Genomic DNA, 23,539 nt, shown 5'->3' on the forward strand with positions numbered 1-23,539 from the left:
ATCAGCATCTAATTTATAACTAATCAAATTACATTTTCAAAACTCTGCGATTTTTATTTAAAACTACAGTACCGTTGAGACTCCAAAAATTTGTGCATTTTTTATGACAGCCATAAATCAGAACTTACCAACGAGTTGCACCCCGGAGGTAACCACCAAGATGTGTTGGAGGTGCCCTCAGAGGTTCCCACGCATTGACGACATAGTAATTTCCGGGGAAATCTGGACTTCTGATGGGTAATTCTCCGGTGTCTGGTACCCTCCAAAACTCTCGAGTTAAAGTACCCCCTCCCATGCAACTACCCTCACAACCCACTCGTCACCCTACTCCCTCACCCACCTGCCACCCTATTCTCTCACCCACTTAGAAACATAAAACACATAGAAAATAGGAGCAGGAGGAGGCCATTAGGCCCTTCGAGTCTGCTCCGCCATTCGTTATGATCATGGCTGATCATCCAACTCAATAACCTAATCCTGCTTCCATAGAAACACTTACCTTTGGAACTTTCCTCTCTCCACGGGTTCTCAAAGCAGGTTCTTTAAACCTACCGGAATATGACAGTTTGTGCTGTAAAAGGGGACGTTGTTTGCCTTGCCCTGACAATCCTGTCCAATGAGGCAGAACAGGCATGCTCCACATTTCTGAGGAGGCCTGGTTTGAAAGTCCGGGTGAGAAATGTGGAGCTCTGGTGGAAGGTAAGTAAATCGGACTGGAGAGTGGCAATTCGATGGTGATTGCTACTTGTCAGAAGGTTTGTCACCATTGTCCGTGACATGCAATGCAAATTATATAACGAGAGATCGAGGGTCAGTCAAGCTGAATTAACCCCACTTCAGAGGCAGGTCACAAATGAAACACAGCAAATGCTAACTGAGGAAAATAGCATTTGTGACTCGAGTATAATTACAATCTTGTTAAGCTTTCCAAAAGTTGAACAAAAACATTTTCAAAAGGGTTTGGTTCAGTCTATTGTTTGAATTGTTTGCCACTGAACAATACTGATTTCCAGTGTCAGGAAAAGTGATTAATGGCAAAAGAACACGCTTTCCCTGGTATGTATGAACAATAGCAAAGCTGCTGTTGGCAGGGATTGGCGGGAAACTAGATGCAGTTCGGAACAAGGATTTGCAAAAAAATAATGGATGTGTCTTTCAACTTTCAAACCGGATAACAAGAGAAACAACGGACAAGTGGCCTAAATTAGAGATAATTACTGTGCTATACGCAGCAGTTTAAAAATTCAAATACATTTTTGGAACGGTACACTATCAGACTTCATAAGTGAACACAAAAGGTATTATTCATAAGAATTGTACAGCAACCACATGACTGTAGTTAGCTCCCAAGTTGTCTCTTTTGCTGAGAGGGCTCCACCCCCTGGGCTGATTCCTCACTCTGAGTCCAAAATTGGTCCCCCAGGCCAGGTCACCCTGAATCTGCTGTGTGGACCTCAAAGAGACAATCACCACATTTTTAAAATTGCTCCGGTTTATTCTACAACCTTAATGCACTGTTATGGTTTCCACATTAACTTGCACTTCTCAATCAGAGGGTTAACTAGAAACTTGCACCATAGAAATGATCCATGTATAATCCCCGCTATTACCATTTCCAGGAAATTAGGTAAGGTTAAGTCGCCATAGTCCCAGGTGACCATAGGCTGCTTTCCTCTTTGAAGGGGAGAACTGACTGGTGGTGATTTAACCTGAGGATCACCGTACTTCATGTAGGGCCTTCATGAATAACCTCAGCTGGTACGAGAATTGAACCCGCGCTGCCGGCCTTGCTCTGCATCACAAACCAGCTGTCGAGCCAATGAGCTAAATCAGCCCCCCAGGAAATTAAGGTTCTGGCCATTACTTACGCCATTCCAAAATTTACTAAGATCCTCTACACTGTTCCACTGTGATCTTTGCTGAAACAGTGACAAGTCCACTGTCATTGCTCTATCGCAACTATAAATTCATTGGCAATGTCTAATTAGCACTACTTTAATCAGCTCTCTCGCTTAAATTAAACCAGAATAGCACTGATGGTCTGTCTGCAGAGCAATCAATTGTACCAAAGTTAATCGCCATTAAAGAAAGATGTATTTTCACAGCGCCTTAGCAACATACTTCTCTAATGCAGAAATAATTATCTTTTGGACACACTAGCTGCCCAAAATGCTTCTTGTTACATAAAGTTGCATTTTAAAAACTCTCTGAAGATTATATAGAGTCACTGACCTCCTTCCTCCATTATTAATCTTAGTACAGTGTATCCATCCAAGAACGTGTTTCTCTCAGAATTGACATGAACACATTCAATTCCACATCAAAGGGACATTGCACCAGTGATATGTTAAGGACTATGAACAGTCTTACATGCTAATTCCTTGAGTCAATGACAATATCCTGCTTGTAAGGAGAATTTGATCAAATCAGAACAAACGGTATTTCACTGTTCCTTAAAACTGCGACAATGCTATGAAATGAAGAGCTTACCTTTTCATAGTTTTCAATTAGAATTTCCACAACGATGTTCTGAAACTTGAGATCCATGATGGCTGCAACAGTTTCTTGCCGTGACCGCATCAAAGTTGGCCCAAATACTACTCCAAGATTTGCTACAGTCATCAAGTTCTGCTTTGCCTTATTAGATACACTGGAGAGAAGGAAAAGTAGTCATTCCAACTTTTGTTATTTGGAAGGTGAGCCTGGCAGTGTCCACATGAATGACTTGGGAACATTTTCTGTGTACGACAGTACAGGGAAATCCACTGATGGTCTTCAATGCTGACCAAATAATAGCATTAACCAAAATGACTATTGCGAAACAAAATTGAAGTAATGTTATCGCACCGGTGTGCGCAAATGCATTCTAACACACGCGGATTAATCACTAGCATTGAAAACAATCAGTTTTGACTGTCAAAATTGAACATCAAGTGACATATGCACACACACTCACACTCAAATCAGCACTGCTGCCTCACGGCACTGAGGACCCGGGTTCGATCCCAGCCCCGGGTCACTGTCTGTGTGGAGTTTGCATATTCTCCCTGTTTCTGCATGGGACTCACCCCCATAACTCAAAGATGTGCAGGTTAGGTAGATTGGCCATGCTAAATTGCCCCTTAATTGGGAAAAAAATAATTGGGTACTGTAAATTTAAAAAAAACATTCACTGATGTTTCCTCACCTTCCACGCCTCAGGAAGGACATACTGGCACTGGAGCAGGTCCAGCGGAGATTTACACAGATGATCCCAGGAATGGTAGGCCTAACATACAATGAACGTCTGAGGATCCTGGGATTATATTCATTGGAGTTTAGGAGGTTGAGGGGAGACCTAATAGAAACTTACAAGATAATGAATGGCTTAGATAGGGTGGACGTAGGGAAGTTGTTTCCATTAGCAGGGGAGACTAGGACCCGGGGGCACAGCCTTAGAATAAAAGGGAGTCACTTTAGAACAGAGATGAGGAGAAATTTCTTCAGCCAGAGAGTGGTGGGTCTGTGGAATTCATTGCCACAGAGGGCGGTGGAGGCCGGGATGTTGAGTGTCTTTATGACAGAATTTGATAAATTCTTGATTTCTCGAGGAATTAAGGGCTATGGAGAGAGAGCGGGTAAATGGAGTTGAAATCAGCCATGATTGAATGGTGGAGTGGACTCGATGGGCCAAATGGCCTTACTTCCACTCCTATGTTTTATGGTCTTATGACCCACTTCCAAACTCTCTCAAGCTGTGATTTACCCAACTCTTTTTTTGCTACAGCAGCCATTTCTTTGAGATTACGGTCATAAAAGATAGAAATAGCCGAGAAAAGCCTATTAATTATGGATCTTTCTCAATCATTGCTCTAGTTGCACAGGAGATGAAAAACTATTTAGCTATTTAACAAGTAGTGGCTTCAAACTCACGGGCCTGATTTTAAGTATACATTTTTAAATATTAAGACTATAAATTTATTTCATAGGAGGGGATTTAGATAATTAATTAGCCTTCGGCAACAGCACTGGTGGGAATCTCCGGCCTCCCAGCCGCATGTTTCTCGGCAGCAGGAGGGGGCGCTCAGTTTGCTGGTGACTGGGTTCTCTGCTCCCGTTGCTGTCAATGGGAGATCCCATTAAAGCCAACCCAGAGAATCCCGCCGCCAGCGAACGGCTGGAGAATTCCGGCATGTCTTAGTCCCATGGCAGTTTGGAATGCAACTTCCAAGTACACAGAAATTAATGACAAAGTGCTCAAGAAACGGTTGTCATATCAACAGGAAACTTTACAAGACAGCAGATTCTGAAGAGAGTTATTGGATATTGGAATGCAGCAAATCTATACTTTTGTACAATAAGAACATAAGAACTAGGAGCAGGAGTAGGCCATCTGGCCCCTCGAGCCTGCTCCGCCATTCAATGAGATCATGGCTGATCTTTTGTGGACTCAGCTCCACTTTCCGGCCCGAACACCATAACCCTTAATCCCTTTATTCTTCAAAAAACTATCTATCTTTATCTTAAAAACATTTAATGAAGGAGCCTCTACTGCTTCACTGGGCAAGGAATTCCATAGATTCACAACCCTTTGGGTGAAGAAGTTCCTCCTAAACTCAGTCCTAAATCTACTTCCCCCTATTTTGAGGCTATGCCCCCTAGTTCTGCTTTCACCCGCCAGTGGAAACAACCTGCCCGCATCTATCCTATCGATTCCCTTCATAATCTTATATGTTCCTATAAGATCCCCCCTCATCCTTCTAAATTCCAACGAGTACAGTCCCAGTCTACTCAACCTCTCCTCGTAATCCAACCCCTTCAGCTCTGGGATTAACCTAGTGAATCTCCTCTGCACACCCTCCAGTCCCAGTACGTCCTTTCTCAAGTAATAGATTGAGAGGGTGGGATGGGGGGGGGGGGGTGGTGGAATGTGCAACGAGACCTGGGTGCGCTCGTACACCAGTTGCTGAAAGTACACATACAGGTGCAGCAGCTGGTGAAGAAGGCAAATAGTATGAAGTATGTTAGCCTTATAGTGAGAGACTTGAGTACAGGAGCAGTGATGTCTTGCTGCAGACATACAGGGCCTCGGTGAGATCACACCTGGAGTATGTGCGCAGTTTTGGTCTCCTTATCTGAGGAAGAATGTTCTTGCTACTGAGGGAATGCAGTGAAGTTTTACCAGATTGGTTCCAGGGATGGCCGGATTCCAGGGGTGGCCGGGCTGATGCATGAGGAGATTGAGTCGGTTAGGATTATATTCGCTGGAGTTTAGAAAAATAAAGGGGGATCTCACAGAAATCTATAAAATTCTAACAGGACTAGACAGGGTAGATGTAACAAGGATTTTCCTGATGGTGGGGGAATCCAGAACCGGGGAGGGGGGGGGGGGTCACAGGATCAGGGTAGACCATTTAGGAATGAAATAAGGAGAAACGTCTTCACCCAGAGAGTGGCTAGTCTGTGGAATTCCCTAGAAAAATAGATGACGCCAAAACATTACATGTTTTCAAAAGTGAGTTAGATATAGTTCTTGGTGCTAAAGGGATCAAAGTATATGGGGGTGTGGGAAAGTGAGAATAGGTTACTGGGTTGGATGATCAGCTATGATCATAATGAATGGCAGAGCAGGCTCAAAGGGCCGAATGGTCTCCTCCTGCTCCTATGTTTATGTTTCTGTGATTTTGAATAATTATTACAATGATAATATAGTACTAATCCAGAATTAAAGATTGCTATTTTATTTTTAAATACTTTTTAAACTTTGTCAAGCAAAATAAACTTAACATGTCAAATTCTGATTAACCCTTTCAACTATCCAAGCACTGAGCTCCAGTGGATATCTCATTATGTTGTATTACAGCATTTCTTTTCCCCAGAACCAATACTTCTCTTAAATCCATTGCCTAATTTTGTTCAGGTTGGAAAAACATGTATAAATGTGATCGACTACTCATCAACAGATGTGTAATAACAATCAGTTTTAATATTTCAGATTCATGTTTAATGGCTTGAAAACAATTTTCTCAAAATCTTGGTTCAATTATAATCCTATATCATAGAAAAATTCCATTTTGCAACCATGTCTTTGTAAGGACATCTCCTTTTAATAAGCATGGGTCCACAAAATAAATTACAACGGGTCAACTGAAAACTATATTAAATTATTGACAACACTGTCCTAATGACAGATGTAGAGAAAAATGAAATCACAGCAAAATAAAATGTATTAATAATAATAATAACAATCTTTTATTGTCACAAGTATGAAGTTATTGTGAAAAGCCCTTACGGCGCCTGTTCGGGTAAGCTGGTATGGGAATTGAACCCGGGCTGCTGGCCTTGTTCTGCATCACAAATCAGCTGTCTAACCCACTGAGCTAAACCAGCTATGAATAAAATTTCATAAGCCGGTTGCTCGAGCTCCCAAGGAAAATGTGATAAAAGGTCACTGTAAACAATACTGCACATGTGCTGAGATACAGTGACCGAGTTAAAGAAAATACTTGCACAAAGCCGAGTGGCACTTCAGAAGTCAAGAAAGAATATAATGACCATCAAAGAATGAGAATGATTGATAAGAGGGGAAAACTAGATTACAAGAGAAGGCTAGCCAATAATATAAAGATAGACAGTAAAAGTTTCTACAGATATTTAAATAAATAAAGAGTTAACAAAGGGAGCATTTGCCCTCTGCGTCTGGGAATTGGTAATGGAAAGAAAGGCTACGGCGAATGAATTAAACAGGTATTTTGCATCTGTCTTCGCCATAATGGACACAAGTAACATCCCAGAAATAGATGCACATCAGGAAATGGAAGGTGGGGGGGGGGGGGGGCGGAAACTCAGGAAAATTATAATCACCAGGGAAGTGGTATTGAGCAAACTGCTGGGTCTGCGGGCTGATAAATCCCTTGGTCCAGATGAGCTTCATCTTACAGGTCTTGAAAGACGAGGTTAATGAGATAGCTGGTGCATTACTTCTATATTTCCAAAATTCCCTAGATTCGGGTAAGGTGCCATTAGATTGGAAGATAGCAAATGTAACTCCTTTATTCAAAAAGGAGAGAAACAGAAAACGAAAAACTAGAGGTCAGTTAGCCTAACATCTAGCAGAGGGAAAATGTTAGAAGCCATTATTAAAGATGTTATAGCAAGACACTTGGATAAACTCAGTGCAATCAAGCAGAGTCAACATGGTTTTTAAAAAAGGAAGTCATGTTTAATCAATTTATTGGAGTTCTTTGAAGGAGTTACATGTGCTGTGGATAAAGGGGAAATGGTGGATATACTATACTGCATTCTTAGATTTCAAGAAGGCAATTGATAAGGTGGCCAATCAAAGGTTCCCACGTAAAATTAAAGGGCAGCATGGTAGCACAGAGGTTAGCACAGCTGCTTCACAACGCCAGGGTCCGAGGTTCGATTCCTGACCTGGGTCACTGTCTGTGCGGAGTCTGCGCATTTTCCCCCGTGTCTGTGTGGGTTTTCTCCGGGTGCTCCGGTTTCCTCCCACAAGTCCTGAAAGACGTGCTGTTAGGTAATTTGGACATTCTGAATTCTCCCTCCGTGTACCCGAAAATACACTGGAATGTGGCGACTAGGGGCTTTTCACAGTAATTTCATTGCAATGTTAATGCAAGCCTACTTGTGGCAATAAGGATTATTATTCTTAAAAGATTATTATTAAAGTTCATGGTGTAAGGGGTAATATATGGATTGAATGGTATAGATTGAAAATTGGCTAGCTTGGCGCAGTGGTTAGCGCTGCTGCCTACAGCACTGAGGACCCGGGTTCGATCCCGGCACCGGGTCACTGTCTGTGTGGAGTTTGCACATTCTCCCCATGTCCGCGTGGGTTTCACCCCCACAACTCAAAGATGTGCAGGTTAGGTGGATTGGCCACACTAAATTGTCCCTTAATTGGAGAAAAATAATTGGGTACTCTAACTTTATAAAAAAAGAAAATCAGCTAACTAACAGGAAACAGAATTGCCATAACTGGATCTTTTTCTAGTTAGCAGGATGTGATGAGTGGTGTGTCACAGGGGTCACTGCTGGGGCCTTAACATTGTACAATTTATATAATTTACTTGGATGAATGGACTGAAGGTATAATTGCTACATTTTCTGCCAACACAAAGATAGGTAGGAAAGTAAATTGTGAAGAGGATGGAAGGAGGCTACAAAGGAACATATATAGGTTCAGTGAGTGGGTAAAAATCTGGCAAATGGAGTATCATGTGGGCAAATGTGAAGTTGTCCATTTTGATAGGAAGAATAAAAAAAGTATGATCTAAATAGTGAGAGAATTCAGAGCTCTGAGGTGCAGAGGGATCAAGGTGTCCTCATGAATCACAAAAGGCTAATAAACAGGTACAGCAAGTAATTAGGAAGGTTAATAGAATGTTATCATTCATTGAGGGAAATTCATTGGAAAAATAGGGACGTTAAGCTTCAACTAAACAGGGCATTGGTGAGACCTCATTTGGAGCAATGTGCACAGTATTTAGTTAAGGAAAGATGTAAATGGGTTCGAAGCAGTTCAAAGAAGGTTTGCTAGACTAATACAAGTAATAGGAGGGTGTCTTATGGGGAAAGGCTGGTGAGAATATCCATTGGATAATGACAGGATGGATATTCCCTCTTGTTGGAGAATTTAGAACTAGGGATCAATGTTTAAATATAAAGAGTAACTCATTTAAGACAGAGACGAGGAGAATCTTTTTCTCTCAGGTCGTGAGTCTCTGCAACTCTCTTCCCAAAAGGGCAGTGAAAGCAGAGTCTTTGAATAGTTTTAAGGCAGAGTTAGATAGATTCTTGATTAACAAGGGGATGATAGGTTATCGGGGGTAGACAGGAATGTGGGGGTGAGGTAACAATCAGGTCAGCCATGATCTTATTGAATGGTGCAGCAGACTCAAGGGGCCAAATGGCCTACTCATTGTTCCTAATTTGTATGTTTGTAAAGCAAAAGGTCACATATTAACTTTGGGGGAGTGAAGAGGTTGGAGGGTGAGCAAGGTGTGGGGGAAGACATCGTTCCCCCCCCCCATTTATTGTAAGGTTGGCCAACGAAGCTTCGGAGGACCGCCTCAAATTTGTTCCTAGGACCCTCTGCTCACTTTCTGGCTTGGCTTTAGGACTAGGTATTCCAGTATCCAGCATAGTCCCTTCACGTCAAGCAAGCCAAATCTAGAACTCAATCTCCTCTCTTGTTTTCTCCCTCACTCAGTCAAACCAAGTTTTACCACTGATGCAATAGGTTATTAAATAAAATCCCCAAATCACTTGAACCTGCGTTCATTATAGCCTCAAGCAGCATTGGCTTTTGGCAAGAAACATTTCCAGCTCAATTCATGAAATCTAACACAAGAAACCATCAGCAGACATTCAAAGTTCTTTTGACCACTAATTTTTGAACTCAATATGTGAATCTGATGCAAGTTTTTTCCTGTTACCTGTTAATCATCTTCAAACTACAACTCTTTAATTAAGTTCCAAATTTAAACATTGGGGGCTAATAGTGCTTTAAAATATCAACGTCTTCATGAGAGTAGATATTAATGTTGGTTTTAATCCACATTGCCTTGATGCAAAGTACTGACCGCTCCTAAAATTATGCCACTAGGTTATAAAAGTGGACAAGGAGTTGCAACTAAAGCAAAAGAGGATCAAACAATAGAAGCCGTTTTTTGTTCTAATATTAAGTTGCTGGATAACATGGGTACTGCAGTTGTTCCTGTTAGTTATTTATCAATCGAGAAAAATGTATATTCTCCAGCGCGCAAATCTTACTTAGCTAAATGCTTGATGAGAATGTCCAACATCTCGCGATTCTTTTCCGGAAGTTTATGAATGAGGGAATGAATTGGCTTGATTCTGGATTCTGGACTCGCACACTCTGCAAAAATAAGCAGCAAAACCTCTGGATTAGGATACTATGTAATATGCTATTCATTTCTCTTACATGCGTCAGTGAAATGGATATGCACAGAATGTATAAGAGCCATAGATTCAATCTTCCTTTACCAAATCACTGCCTTCTCCAGCAACACTGTCTCCTCCTTTGAACAAGTCATACCTCACCTTCTCACCTCTCCTTCAAAATCTTTGTCTACCATCACCCGATCCAAAATATGGCAAAATCAGACATAGGAGGGGTAGGCCATTCAACTGCTCCACCATTCATTCCACTCAGTTCACCTCTCAACTCCATCTACCCACCTTTGTTCCATAGCCGAGTCTCACAAAAATTTACTTAGTCTTCACCCCAAAGGTCAATTAACCACCAGCATCCACAAAGTTTTAAGGAAGTGAGTTCAAGGTTTTCAACTACCCCTTATATGAAGAAATGCTCCCTGATTTAATTCCTCAATGGTTAACTCTTTAATTTTTAGACTAGGTAAAGGTAAAGTTGCCATAGTCCCAGTTGACCATAGGCTGTTTTCCCCTTTGAGGGGGAGAGCTGACTGGTGGTGATTTAATCTGAGGATCACCACATCTCAGGCGAGGGACAAGGTGGAGAATAAATAACCTCATTAATTTTTAGACTATTGGTTTGGATTCCCTCACCAGAAGAAAGGGTTTCCACCCAATTAAAGCCTGAATAGATCACCCTCCAATCTTTTAAATTCAAGGAATAGGTGCCAAGGCTAGTCATAGGAATTAGGAGCCGAAGTAGGCAATTCAGCCCTTCGAGCCTGCTCCGCCATTCAATCAGATCAGGGCTGATCTCTTGCTGGTCTCAAATCCACCTCCCCGACCGTTCCCCATATCCCTTTAACCCCTTTTATATCACAAATATATCTATCTCCTTCTTGCAAACATTTAATGATTCAGAGTCCACCGCAACATGGGGCTGGGTGTTCCACAAATTCATCCCCCTCTGCGAGAAGTAGTTCCTCCTCATCTCAGTTTTAAAATCTACTGCCTCTCAACCTACATCTGTGACCTCTCGTTCTAGATTGCCCCACAAGGGGGACCATTTGATCTATGTTTATTTTATCAATCCCTCTTTAGTATTTTATATATCTTGATCAGATCCGCTCTCATTCTTCTAAACTCCAGTGAGTATAAGCCCAAACTGTTTAATCTCTCCTCATACGGCAATCCTGTCATCCCCGGAATCAATCTGGTAAACCTCCTCTGAATTGCCTCCAATGCCACCACAACCTTCCTCAAATAAGGAGACCAAAACTGGACATACTCACGATGTGGTCTCACCAACACCCTACACAATTGCAACAATACTTGTCTACTTTTATATTCCAGTCATGCTGAACTTCAAATTCTTTCAGCTAAATATTGGATTGGCTGCAGACATAATCTTTGGTCCTAATTGATAACAATTCCATCCCCATCTCTAGGGTATCTCAGGCTGAACCAGACGAGATGCTACTTCGGCACCCATATTGATGTTGCGTTGAGCTTTCAAACCCACATCTTCTCCATAATGGAAACCAACCATTGTAACATAACCTACCTCCGACCATCTGCTGCTGTAACCCTCAATATCAATGCTTTTGGCATTTCCAAACTCACCTATTCCAATGATCTTTTTGCCAACTTTCCATTTGCCCCACTGAAACTTCTAAGTTCCCCTAAAACTCTGTGGTCTGTATCCTCTTTGCACATCAAGCCCTGCTCACTCCTGCCCATGCTAAGGTAGATTAACTCACCGTTCACACTCCCAATCTAACATTCTCATTCTTGCCATGCACTTGCCCTCCAGCTCAACAAATACCACCACATCCTCCCCACCAACAGTTCAATTCTTAAATTCTGGTTTGATTTTTCTCTCCAAAAGACATGGAAAAAGATGTGGGGCCCCTGGATACAAAGTCAGGCCATGTCACCATAACAGCTTAATGCCCCAACAAACCGTACACCACCAAATGATATTTGTGTACTTTATGAAAGCTTTATGTAGAGCAGAGAGTTACACTATACTTACTAGCAAGCGAGATGAATTCCCCGTGCAACTTGTATGTCATGAGGGGCTCCGGAAGATATCTACAACATTCATAAACAATAAATTACAGTATTAAATCAATTGCTTATTCATTTATGTAACTAATAACTCATTAATTTATGTAACCAATTACTCATTAATTTAGTTAACCAATAGCTTGTTAATTAACGTGCGCTTGCTTGACATCCTTCTGTGCACAAGTACTTGGTTTTGATGTTGAGTTTCTATTGTTTGAGGGTATGTATGCACAATACCAATCACATACCATCCTTACCCAGTCTGGCCTACATGTGACTCCAGGCCCACACACTGATGCGATTGACACTTAACTGCTGCACTCTGACGTGGCCTAGCAATCCATCAGTTCAAGGACAATTAGGGATGGGCAACAAGAGCTGGCCCAGCCAGCAACGCCCACATCCCAAGAACAAATGTTTTTTTAAAATCAGGCAGTGAGTGAAAATGCGAGTCAGAATCACAGAATTGTTACAGCACAGGAGGCCATTTGGCCCATTGTGTTTACACCAGCTCTCCAAACCAGCATTATAACTTAGTGCCATTCCCATGCCATTTCCTTGTCCCTCAGCACATAGTTGTTTCTATTCAAATCATCTAATGCCCTCTTGAATGCCTCAATTGAACCGGCCTCCACCACACTTCCAGCCAGTGGATTCCAGACCCGAAACACTCACTGTGCAGAATCATAGAATTTACAGTGCAAAATGAGGCCATTCGGCCCATCGAGTCTGCATCAGCCCTTGAAAAGAGCACCCTGCCTAAGCCCAAACCTCCACCCTATCCCCGTAACCCCACCTAACCTTTTTTGGACACAGAGGGCAATTTATCATGGCCAATCCACCTAACCTGCACATCTTTGGATTGTGGGAGGAAACCTGAGCACCCGGAGGAAACCAACGCAGACACAGGCAGACTCCGCACAGACAGTGAATCAAACCTGGGACGCTGGAGCTGTGAAGCAACTGTGCCAACCACTGTGCTACCATGCTGTCCCCGTGTGAAAAGTCTTTCCTCACACTGCATTTGCTTCTTTTGCAAATCACTTTAAATCTGTGCCCTCTTGTTCTTGATCCTTTTATGAGCAGGAACAGTTTCACCCCATTTACTCTGTCCAACCACCTCCTGATTTTTAACATCTCTATTAAATCCATTCTTGTCCCCCTTCTCCAAGGAGAACAGATCCAATCTTGCCAATCTATCCTCATAACTGATGTTTCTCATCCCTGGAACCATTCTGGTAAACCTCTTCTACACTCACTCCAATGCGCTCACATCCTTCCGATAGTGTGGCACCCAAAACTGTACACTATACTTCAGCTGAGGTCTTAAACTGTGTATTCGTTCAGCACAGCCTCCTTGTTCTTGTACTCAGTGTCCCTATTGATAAACCTAGAATACGATATGCTTTATTAACTGCTCATAAAAACAAACATTTCAATCAAGGCTTAATCTCTTCTAAAAACAAGCATTGGAATTCATAGCTGTCATCACACTGTGAAATGGCAGGCACTCCACTAGGCTAATGGAAGGTTGTGAAATCAGTCATGCAGCCCTAATCCAGTTATAATAACCCTTAGACTTATGACAACAGATCACTTCACACAGTTTTTCAAAGATTTAAAGGGCAGGAATTTTAAATGCCTCAACGGTTCTTTTTGACAGCTCTCGACAGTTCCAGTGGGATTATGCACATTTTATGCTCATTCATATCCCCTTTTAATAATCCTAAATGGCATCTTACCTCTCGCAAAGAGGACCTGACCTCCTCAAAGGTATCTACCTCATCAAAATGGCACTTTATCTCTCCAAGGACTCTGTTGCTGCCAGATCTAACCTGCACATGTTGTGTTTCCCACTCTTGGCTAACGAAAATCAGACATGACTGGAGGCAACTGCCTCAGTGAAATGCACAAATCCTGACCTGCCCCCATGGAGATAGGTGCTGTGGTGGCAGGACTTGTGGATTTCGACCTACTCCACTATCTTTTCAACAACAGAGAAGCTCTCCGTCATTGCGAACATCCAGGCCTAATATTTATTCACAGGATGTACACATTGCTGGCAGTCATTACTTTTGCCCATGCCTAATTACATTTGAGGTGGTGGCGGTAACCCTGCTTCTTGAACTGCTATAGTCCATATGGGTAGGTGTAGTCAGAGTGCTGTTAGACAGGAGGCTCCAGGACTTTGACTCAACAACAATAAAGGAATAGTGATATATTGCCAAGTCAACATGCTAGGCAACCTGCAGATAGTGGTGTTCAAATACACCTATTGCCTGTGTGCCTCTAGGTGGTAGGGCTCGGGAGCCTTGGCGAGTGCTGCAATACATCTTGCAGATGTCACACACTGCAACCAGTGATGGAAGGAGTGATGGTTTCAGGTGATGTATGGGGTGCCAATAAAGTGGGATGCTTTGTCTTGGATGGTGACAAGTTTCATTTGTGTTCTTGTAGATGCATTAACCAGGCAAGTGGGAATTCCTTCACATCTTCGACTTGTGCCTGAGGGATTGTCAAGTGGATTTGGAAAAATCAGATGATCAGTCACCATAGGATGCACAGTCTCTGATCAGTTCTTGATGGTATAGTACTTATGTGGCTTCTCCAGTTAAGTTTCTAGTAAACAGTGCATCTCCCCAACCCCACCAGGATGTCAATGGTGATAGATTTGATGATAGCAATGCAACTGAATATCATGGATGTGGGTGGTTAGACCCTTTTTGGCAACTGTCATTGCCTGCCACTTGTGTGGGCAAATATAATTTGTTATTTATAAGACCAAGCCTGAAAGTTGATTAGGTTCGAATGCAGGTAAGGACTTTTTCATCATCTAAAGAATTGAGTGTGGAAACGAACACCTGTACAACGCTCACCAAAACATTCCCACTTCTGGCCTTGTGGTGGAGAAAAAGTTAAGATTGGGCCTTGAATACTGCCCTGAGAAACTGCTGCACTGATGTCCTTAAACAACCTTTCTTAGTGTTGGGTATGACTTCAATCAGTGGAGGGTTATTGCTCAATCCCCAGTGACATCAATTTTATTAGATTTTGGTGGTGCCAGGCTCAGTCAAATGCCAGCTTTATGTCAAAGCAATGACTCTCACTCACCTCTGGAATTCAGCTCCTATGTCCATCTTTGGATTAAGGCTGTAATGAGGTCAGGATGCACGTGAATCTGACAGAACCCAAACGGAGCATTGGTAGCAGGGTATTGGTGTAAATTAAATGTCACTTGATAGCGCTGCTGACGATTCCTTCCAGCACTTTGCTGATGACTGACAGTAGGCCGATTTCCATTTTGTCAAGTAGATGCCAGAGATATGGCTGTGCTGGATCAGCTTGGCTAGAGCAAGTTGTAATGCACAGGTCTTCAGCAAGACAGTTTGGATGTCTCTGGGGCCTCAGTCTCCGTTGTGTCCAGTGCATAAGACATCAAATAGAGTGTACCTGATTGGCTAAAGACTGGCATCTGTTATACTAAGAAACTCAGAAAGAGGCTGAGGTGTATCATCCACTCGACATTAAGCCAGATGCAAATGCTTCAGCCTAATCTTTTGCAGGCTTGTGATGGGCTCTGTCAACGCTGAAGATAAGAATGCTCATGAAGCCTCCCACTCCCAGTGGTTACCCACCACTATTCACAACTGGAGGTTGCAGGACTGGAGAGCAGTTATCTGGGTTGTGGGATTGCTTAGCTCTGTCTACGACATGCTGCGTTTACTGTTCAATGTGCTATTTTGTCCTGGTACAAGCCCAAACTGAAAGCTATGCCCTTCAGGTCTTCATCAGTTCCATTCGCAGTGGGGCCACTTAGTCATTCTGGGTGATGGACATTGAAGTCCTCCACCTAGATTACATTGCTACCATCAGTGCTTCTTCCAAGTTGTGTTAACATGAAGGAGCACTTGAGTGGTTAGCACTGCTGCCTCACGGCGCTGAGGACCTGGGTTTGATCCCATCCCGGGGTCACTGTCCGTGCGGAGTTTGCACATTTTCCCCGTGTCTGCGTGGGTCTCACCCCACAACCCAAAGATGTGCAGGATTGGCCACGTTAAATTGCCTCTTAATTGGGAAAAAAAAAGAATTGCCTACTCTAAATTTATTTTTTATAAACATTTCATCAGCTGAGGGAGGGTGTTATATGATACTCAGCTGGAGATTTCCTTTTCCATGTGTTCCATGAGACTTTGTGGGGTCCAGTGTGAACACTGAGGGCTCTCATTGGCCCTGCCTTTGTGCCACCACCTCTGGTGAATCAGTCATGCCGTTGAAAACAAGACATAACAGAATTCAATAACATAGGAATTAGGGATGTCATTGTCACATCAGATTTCAAAGCTTGGAATTCAAACTCATCGGGAATTAACAGAAATATTAAAAACAACTCATTAGCTTTTGAATGCCGAGGTTTGTCTCTTAGAATTTAAATGACGTAGCTATGACTCAGTTTAAAACTCTTCAAAACAGCAGAGAATAAATATGCACACACAACTGCTTACCGTAAATAGTGTTTCAATGCACTGGTAATAGTTTTTGTTTCCCATTCCAGTGAGTTGTCCAGATCCAGGTCAGCACAAACCTTTGAATCTAGAAAACATTGTTAAATTCACCAACACAAGATCTCCGTGTTGCTGTATAGGGAAATGATTGGATTAGGCCAGAATACCCAAAGGGTCACATTCTCTAAACTCAAAGACCTGAATTCTGTTACAAGTGGAGAGGCAATAGTGCTCAGTGCTGACCTGGAGGAAAATTGCTCAAAAAGATCCAAATATGTCTGTGCCATGGATTTCCCTTTTCGTGATGCTAGTCTGAATCTTGCACCAAGTCAAAAGAATCTCCAAGTGTCCAGCAACAGTGACAGCATCAAGCAGGTTAAACAGCCAATCACACTGAAGTTTCCCACAAAGCAGGAAGTGAAAAGCACTGATTATCTTTCACTTTTCAATAGAATTTTACAGAGAAATGATTGAGACATACACGTGATTAAGGGCGCAGCTGAAATATCAGAACAAACTTGATCATAATGGTGAAATTTGACATTTCACAAGTATTAGATTAGTTTTTCAGCAGTAATTATGAACTTAATATACTGTGAAAAACCAACAGTGTGTGTCGTTTCAGGGACTTTTCCAGCAAGACTAATAATGTAAATGGTCAAGTTCTAATCGATTTAGCATTCCCTGGAGAACAGTAGAATCACTAACAACTTCTGGATTTCCATGTTTAACTACATGTGTGGGCTGCAGAGGTTGCTGTCAGTGTCAGTGGGGTAATAGTGATGAATGCTGACAGTTCTATCGTCATTCCTACTGCAAAATCCAGGCAAATTTTTGGATAAATGAATTTTCAAGTGGTAAACCCATAAAGTTAACTTGCTGGTACACACCTACCAGCCCCATAATGACAATCACTTATTCATTCCAATTGATGCATTAGGTTCATGGCTCCCCCTACGCTATATGCAATACTCCAGCTAAGGTCCTACCAATACCTTGGGCAAATTTAACTACTTTCTACTCCTACAAAATGTTCATACAATAATACTTGGAACTATTTTATCTTCACGTTTGCCACTACTTTCGTCTGCTGGGGTCCATTTCCACTACGAATTAAGTACCAGTTCCAAGCAAATTGCTTGAAAGTTGTAGTCATATAATTATAGAATTTACAGTGCCGAAGGAGGACATTCGTGCCCTCGAGTCTGCACTGGCCCTTGGAAAGAACACCCTACTCAAGCCCACACCTACATTCTATCCCCATAGCCCAGTAACCCCACCTAATCTTTTGGACACTGTTATATTACCATGCGTTGTGTTCTTTGTCTTTCCTTCCAGACTGATCCGATGTGTTGTTGACAAAGAATCCACCAATCAAAAGATTGAAACAAAACTAATTTATTATAAAACTATTAATTAAATGAAGTTTGCACACTCTACTGAGCTACAATAGTCACTAACTACACTGTGATCTAACCTCATGTTAACTCTGTCTAATCTAATCGCCTCCTAATGCTGTCACCATGCTTTCTCCTAATGATAAACCTTGTTATATACCCAGAATTCCCTCAGGGTCTGACTTAAATACAGAGAAGCAGTGGCGCCCTCTAGTGTTTGACTTACACAGAGATGTAATAATTAACCCTTCACTAACCTGACTATATACATATCATTACAGACACTAAGGGGGCAATTTAGCATACCAATCCACCTAACATGCACATCTTTGGCCGTGAGAGGAAACTGGAGCACCTGGAGGAAACACGTAGACACGGGTAGAAAGTGCAAGCTCCACACAGTCACCCGAGACCCAAATTGAACCGGGTCCCTGGAGCTGTGAGGCAGAAGGCCAACCACTATGTCACCTCCTTCCAGGAATTCTCATTCAGGAACCACCTCCTGCTGTATCTACATTATAATTAGCTTCAATGTAAAATAAAGAATATGCAAACAGATCCCTCTGAAATACTCTAATTTTGATGCTTAATTTTTGCTTTTTACTGCAAAATTGCGTTAGTTCTACATTCATTTCTGTGTTATTTTTACAACTCTTTTTGTCTATCTTTGCAAATTCCTACATTGCTAATAAGCAACAGAACTACAGTCAAGGGTGGAAGAGAACCTTTCCCTCCATCCATACAACCTTCCAAACTCTTGTCAAAGTATATTTACACTGTATACACAAGATGGCAATTATCCAACTATGAAGCAGCAAAAATCCATGTACGTTTCATAGAATATACAGTGCAGAAGGAGGCCATTCGGCCCATCGAGTCTGCACCAACCCACTTAAGCCCACACTTCCATGCTATCCCCGTAACCCACTAACCCCTCCTAACCTGTTTTTGGACACTAAGGGCAATTTATCATGGCCAATCCACCTAACCTGCACGTCTTTGGACTGTGGGAGGAAACCGGAGCACCCGGAGGAAACCCACGCAGACACGGGGAGAACGTGCAGACTCCGACAGACAGTAACCCAGCCGGGAATCGAACCTGGGACCCAGGAGCTGTGAAGCCACAGTGCTATCTACTTGTGCTACAGTGCTGCCCTGTTTCAAAGTGACATTTAACTAGATAGTCAAATTTAACAACCGCCATTCCTAATATGGAAATTTAAAGTTCAGCAAAACTGTAAAATTATTAGTCATACGAGTATTGCTGTGATTTTTTAACGTTTGAAATTTTAATTTGCTTTCCACCAAAAGTATGTAAATGTCAGTACAGTCCCAGAGGACTATTGGCTGCTGCTCTCTCTCCTAACAGCTAACTGGTAGTGATTTAACCTGAGTGTGACCACAGCTCAGGCGAGGGGGAAGGTTGGGAAGGCGGGACTTTCACGAACAACCTCAGCCAGTACAGGAATTGAACTGGCGCTGTTGCCGTCACTCTGCATCACGGACCAGCCATCCAGCCAACTGAGCTAAACCGTATCCATGGGTGACGTAGAAGCGACATGATGCAGGGGTAGGGGTCCTCTACCTCACACCCGGCGCCCCTTCTACTCAGGGAGTCAGGGACGGCCCTTGGGCACACAAAGGGAAGAAGAGCGCAGGCAGGCGCCCCTGGGACCTCCATTCAAGACACTTGGTGGGGGTGCAGCCATTCAGATTCTCCTTTGTGACTGCACCAGAATAGGAGACCCAAAGTAAGCTGGGGCCCTCCAAGCCTCACAGAGGGCACCCATTAAAGTCATCAAGGGTAACAGGGCACAGTAGTCAGCAGGCTGCATTCACTCCTGTTACGGATGTCAGGGTAGGACCTAGATGCAGTAGCAGGCAAAGGAAAATTAAGCCGTTCTGGTATCACATGTGGCGCATGGGTTCACTATGATTGTTCAATGTTGATAGATTTTTATCAATGGGTATGAGGGTTCACTGGGATTGGTGGGGAACATGGTTTAGCATAGTGTGTGGCACAGACAGTACAAAGGACATGGGGTTGGTGGGGAACGTGGTTTAGCATAGTGTGTGGCACAGACAGCACGAAGGGTCATGGGGTGGGTGGGGGACATGGATTGGCATGGAGCATCTGAGGGGGTTACTGGAGTGGGTGGGGGTCATGAATGGGGCATGGGGAGTGACTGGGAGGGTGAGGGGGTGAGGGATGAGGGTTAGATATTTAATAATAGCGCAATAGGGACGAAGTTCAGAGAACTGAGGCAGATGACTTAACCAGCCTGCCTTGGGCATTGAGCTATCCCATTCGTCACCTTCAACACCCCCCTCCTCCGCAACCCACCCAATAACGAATCACACTATTTGGGGCACTTTCTCCTGAGGTGGGCCTGCCGAGCTGGGAAATTTCCCATCTCTTAAGATGAAAATCCAGGACATTACGTGTACAGGCAGAGGATGCAGGAATAATTCCCCATCCAGCGGAGGGTTAAGGGTATATTTAGTAGAGGCATTCAAAATTATGAGGGTTTTGTTACCGGTAGGAGGGTTGGCAACCAGAGTACACAGAGTTAAGATAGTTGGCAAAAGAACCAAAGAGGACATTATTTTGCAAAGTGGACTGTTCATGATCTGAACTGCACTGTCTGAAAGGGTGATGGTATTAAATTTAGTGGTAACTTTCCAGAAAGGATTGCATATATACTTGAATAGAAAACATTTACAGAATTATGAGGAAAGAGCAGGAGTGCGCTAACTGGATTGCTCTTTTAAAGAGAAAGGAGAGTCACAAACAGTCAAATGCAAGATTCTACAATTCCATGAATTTCCTCAATTTAAAACATCTTGGCTGGGATTCTCCGTCCCGCCAGCGGGCCAATGAGATTTCCCATCGTGGGCAGCCCCCTGCCGTCGGGAAATCCCTGGACGTGGGTGCGCTGCCGGCGTAGCGGAGAATCCTGACAGCGAAGAATCCAGACGCTTGTGTATAATAGTTCTGACCTGAATACATCTGTATTTATCCTACTAAGTTATCAAAACACTTACCACTCAACAAACACACAAGTCTCTGGACTTTTGAACTGACTCCAACCACTCTATATAATCCCTGATCGGTAAGTCCTGGAAAACAGGTGAAAAACAGTATCTTACTGACAGCAATGATTTAGAAAAGTGTCATTTTAATTATTGTAAAAATAGTGAATTAGTACGGTAACACTTTATTCACCATTTACAACTTAGGCAAATACAGATCAAAACAGTTTTATCTTCATATTTCATGAGAGTGCAAAGTATCTGTATATAGTGCCATTGATTTTTGGATTCAAAAATTCAGTGTAATTGAACTTCTGGAGATTAATTCTAATGAGTACAGTAGTACAGTGTATTTTTAAATAGGCTACATTCTGATACAGCATAGATTTACTGCACTTCCAAAAGCTTTCTTTCTCTCCTGTTTCACCCTCTTATTCCAAAGAACATAATTTATTAATCCCTCTCAGCAAACATGAAAGAAAACAGTAGGCGGTAGTGTAAATATTAATTAATCTTTAGGAAGAGGATTGTTCCATCTGGAAACGTATTCTGAGCCTCACATTCAACGCAAGACTTCGACATAAAATAACATTTATTTGTTGTAACTAGATTTTTCTGTAAAGAGAAAAGAAGCATAGCTTACTTGCCACATTGGCAAAACTGGGGGGTGAAATGATTGTACAGGAAATGTTTCTTTGACCTGTTTCACTTCACTTCTTTGTATCGTTAAGGATTTGGATTTTTCAAGAACATATGTTTTCTTTTGCTTGAATGATATCCTGTGCAAATATTGCTTTGATATTATGACCAATTAAATATGCATTTCTTGTGTTTACAATTATTTTTAAATAATAAATATGCATGGTATAAACCAGTATTGACAATAATATGACGAAGTAGCTTCCTTTGGAATTCAGAAAGACCACTGAAAATCTTCACAAATGGGTCAAAAAACTAACTGATCTCTGACATGACGCAGCACTTTTAAATTTAAAAATACCAATCTATATATACCTTTCAACTGATGAATTACCCACATAGACAACTCAACATATAACATTTGGTGACAGGGAACATTAACAGTGTTAATCTCTTTATATTCAAAATATTCAAGAATATTATGCACTTCAATAAGTTAAATTAGAATTGATTTCAAATGTAGAATAAAATATTTGATTACCCCGTGTCTCAAGTGCATGGATGCATTTCTTTATTATGTTGAAGCCCATATCATCCAGCTGTACATCTTGGGAGAAGAAAAGAAAGTTGTCTTTGTTGCACAAGGAGAAAATGGCATGCTAAAGAATTAACTTAATCACACTGAAATTAATGTGCATTCAATAAGTTGATTGCACAACATAATGATAGCAATAAAAAAACATAAATTTCCATTTTTCCTCGAATACATTAGAAATTAGTAATCATAGAATTCCTACACTGCAGAAGGAGGTAATATGGTGTGCTAACACCTACCCTAATTAGAGAATGCAAACAACTTTCAAAAATGTGAAGAATATTAATTCAGAGGTTATATGAAACACTAGCTATAGGTAACTCATTACAAGGGTTTAATAGTTAAACATATGCAGATATACTTACTTCCATCCCTCTTGGAATTATTCCTAGTTATTGAATATACCTGTAATTTAAAGAAATGTTGTTACAACACTACACATATAAACATGATCAAATTTAGGTATGGCCTTGTGAAAACTGGAAACATTGATATTGTTATTGCATATAAAACCATGGTCACAGTCATTCGCCAAGGCAGGAAACTGATCATTTGAATAACACTCTACAGGAAAATAGTAGACCTTGGGTTCCCCAAACAGCAGGGTCCTCTGCATCCACCACCCCACAGCCCCCACCTCCACCAACCTCCTTACTTAGATCCACAGAAATACAGAGTATTACGTTTGGCACCAGCTTGGTTGCAGGAGTTGCCAGAATGTTGACATATTTACACATCAGTCAAGCAATACAATGATATTGAATAATAAAACTGGAGTTGTATCCAAATATACTTTACCATGTTAGTTTTTTTACAAAGTTGCCAAGAGGACATAAGGAGACTACAAAGGGAGCTGGATGGGTTGTGATGGAGCTGTATAAAACACTAGTTAGGCCACAGCTAGAGTACTGAGTGCAGTTCTGGTTGCCACACTATAGGAAGGATGGCATTGCACTAGAAAGGGTGCAAAGGAGATTCACCAAGATGCTGCCTGGGCTGGAGCCTTTCATAGAATTTTTTCATAGAATTTACTGTGCAGAAGGAGGCCATTCGGCCCGTCGAGTCTGCACCGGCTCTTGGAAAGAGCACCCTACCCAAGGTCAACACCTCACCCTATCCCCATAACCCAGTAACCCCACCCAACACTAAGGGCAATTTTGGACACTAAGGGCAATTTATCATGGTCAATCCACCTAACCTGCACATCTTTGGACTGTGGGAGGAAACCGGAGCACCCGGAGGAAACCCACGCACACACGGGGAGGATTTGCAGACTCCGCACAGACAGTGACCCAAGCCGGAATCGAACCTGGGACCCTGGAGCTGTGAAGCAATTGTGCTATCCACAATGCTACCGTGCTGCCCTTTCAGCTATTAAGAGACACTGGTTAGGCTTTGGGTAG

The 23,539-nt window shown here is 42.2% G+C and overlaps 1 protein-coding gene across 4 annotated transcripts in view; it reads right to left on the reverse strand.

Moving 5' to 3' along the window:
* The window catches only part of arhgap10 (Rho GTPase activating protein 10), a 284,335-nt gene that overhangs the window by 81,512 nt on the left and 179,284 nt on the right, over positions 1–23,539 (reverse strand). For all 4 annotated transcript variants that reach the window (XM_072496090.1, XM_072496089.1, XM_072496091.1 and 1 more), the window contains 7 exons: positions 22,502–22,541; positions 22,083–22,148; positions 20,915–20,989; positions 16,473–16,560; positions 11,936–11,994; positions 9,778–9,883; positions 2,491–2,650 (listed from right to left, as the gene is read on the reverse strand). In XM_072496090.1, coding sequence (XP_072352191.1) covers positions 2,491–2,650; positions 9,778–9,883; positions 11,936–11,994; positions 16,473–16,560; positions 20,915–20,989; positions 22,083–22,148; positions 22,502–22,541 — 594 coding nt within the window. The remainder of the gene's footprint in view (positions 1–2,490; positions 2,651–9,777; positions 9,884–11,935; positions 11,995–16,472; positions 16,561–20,914; positions 20,990–22,082; positions 22,149–22,501; positions 22,542–23,539) is intronic.

Source organism: Scyliorhinus torazame, chromosome 3 (genome assembly GCF_047496885.1).
Source record: "Scyliorhinus torazame isolate Kashiwa2021f chromosome 3, sScyTor2.1, whole genome shotgun sequence".
NCBI classification, from domain to species: Eukaryota; Metazoa; Chordata; class Chondrichthyes; order Carcharhiniformes; family Scyliorhinidae; genus Scyliorhinus; species Scyliorhinus torazame.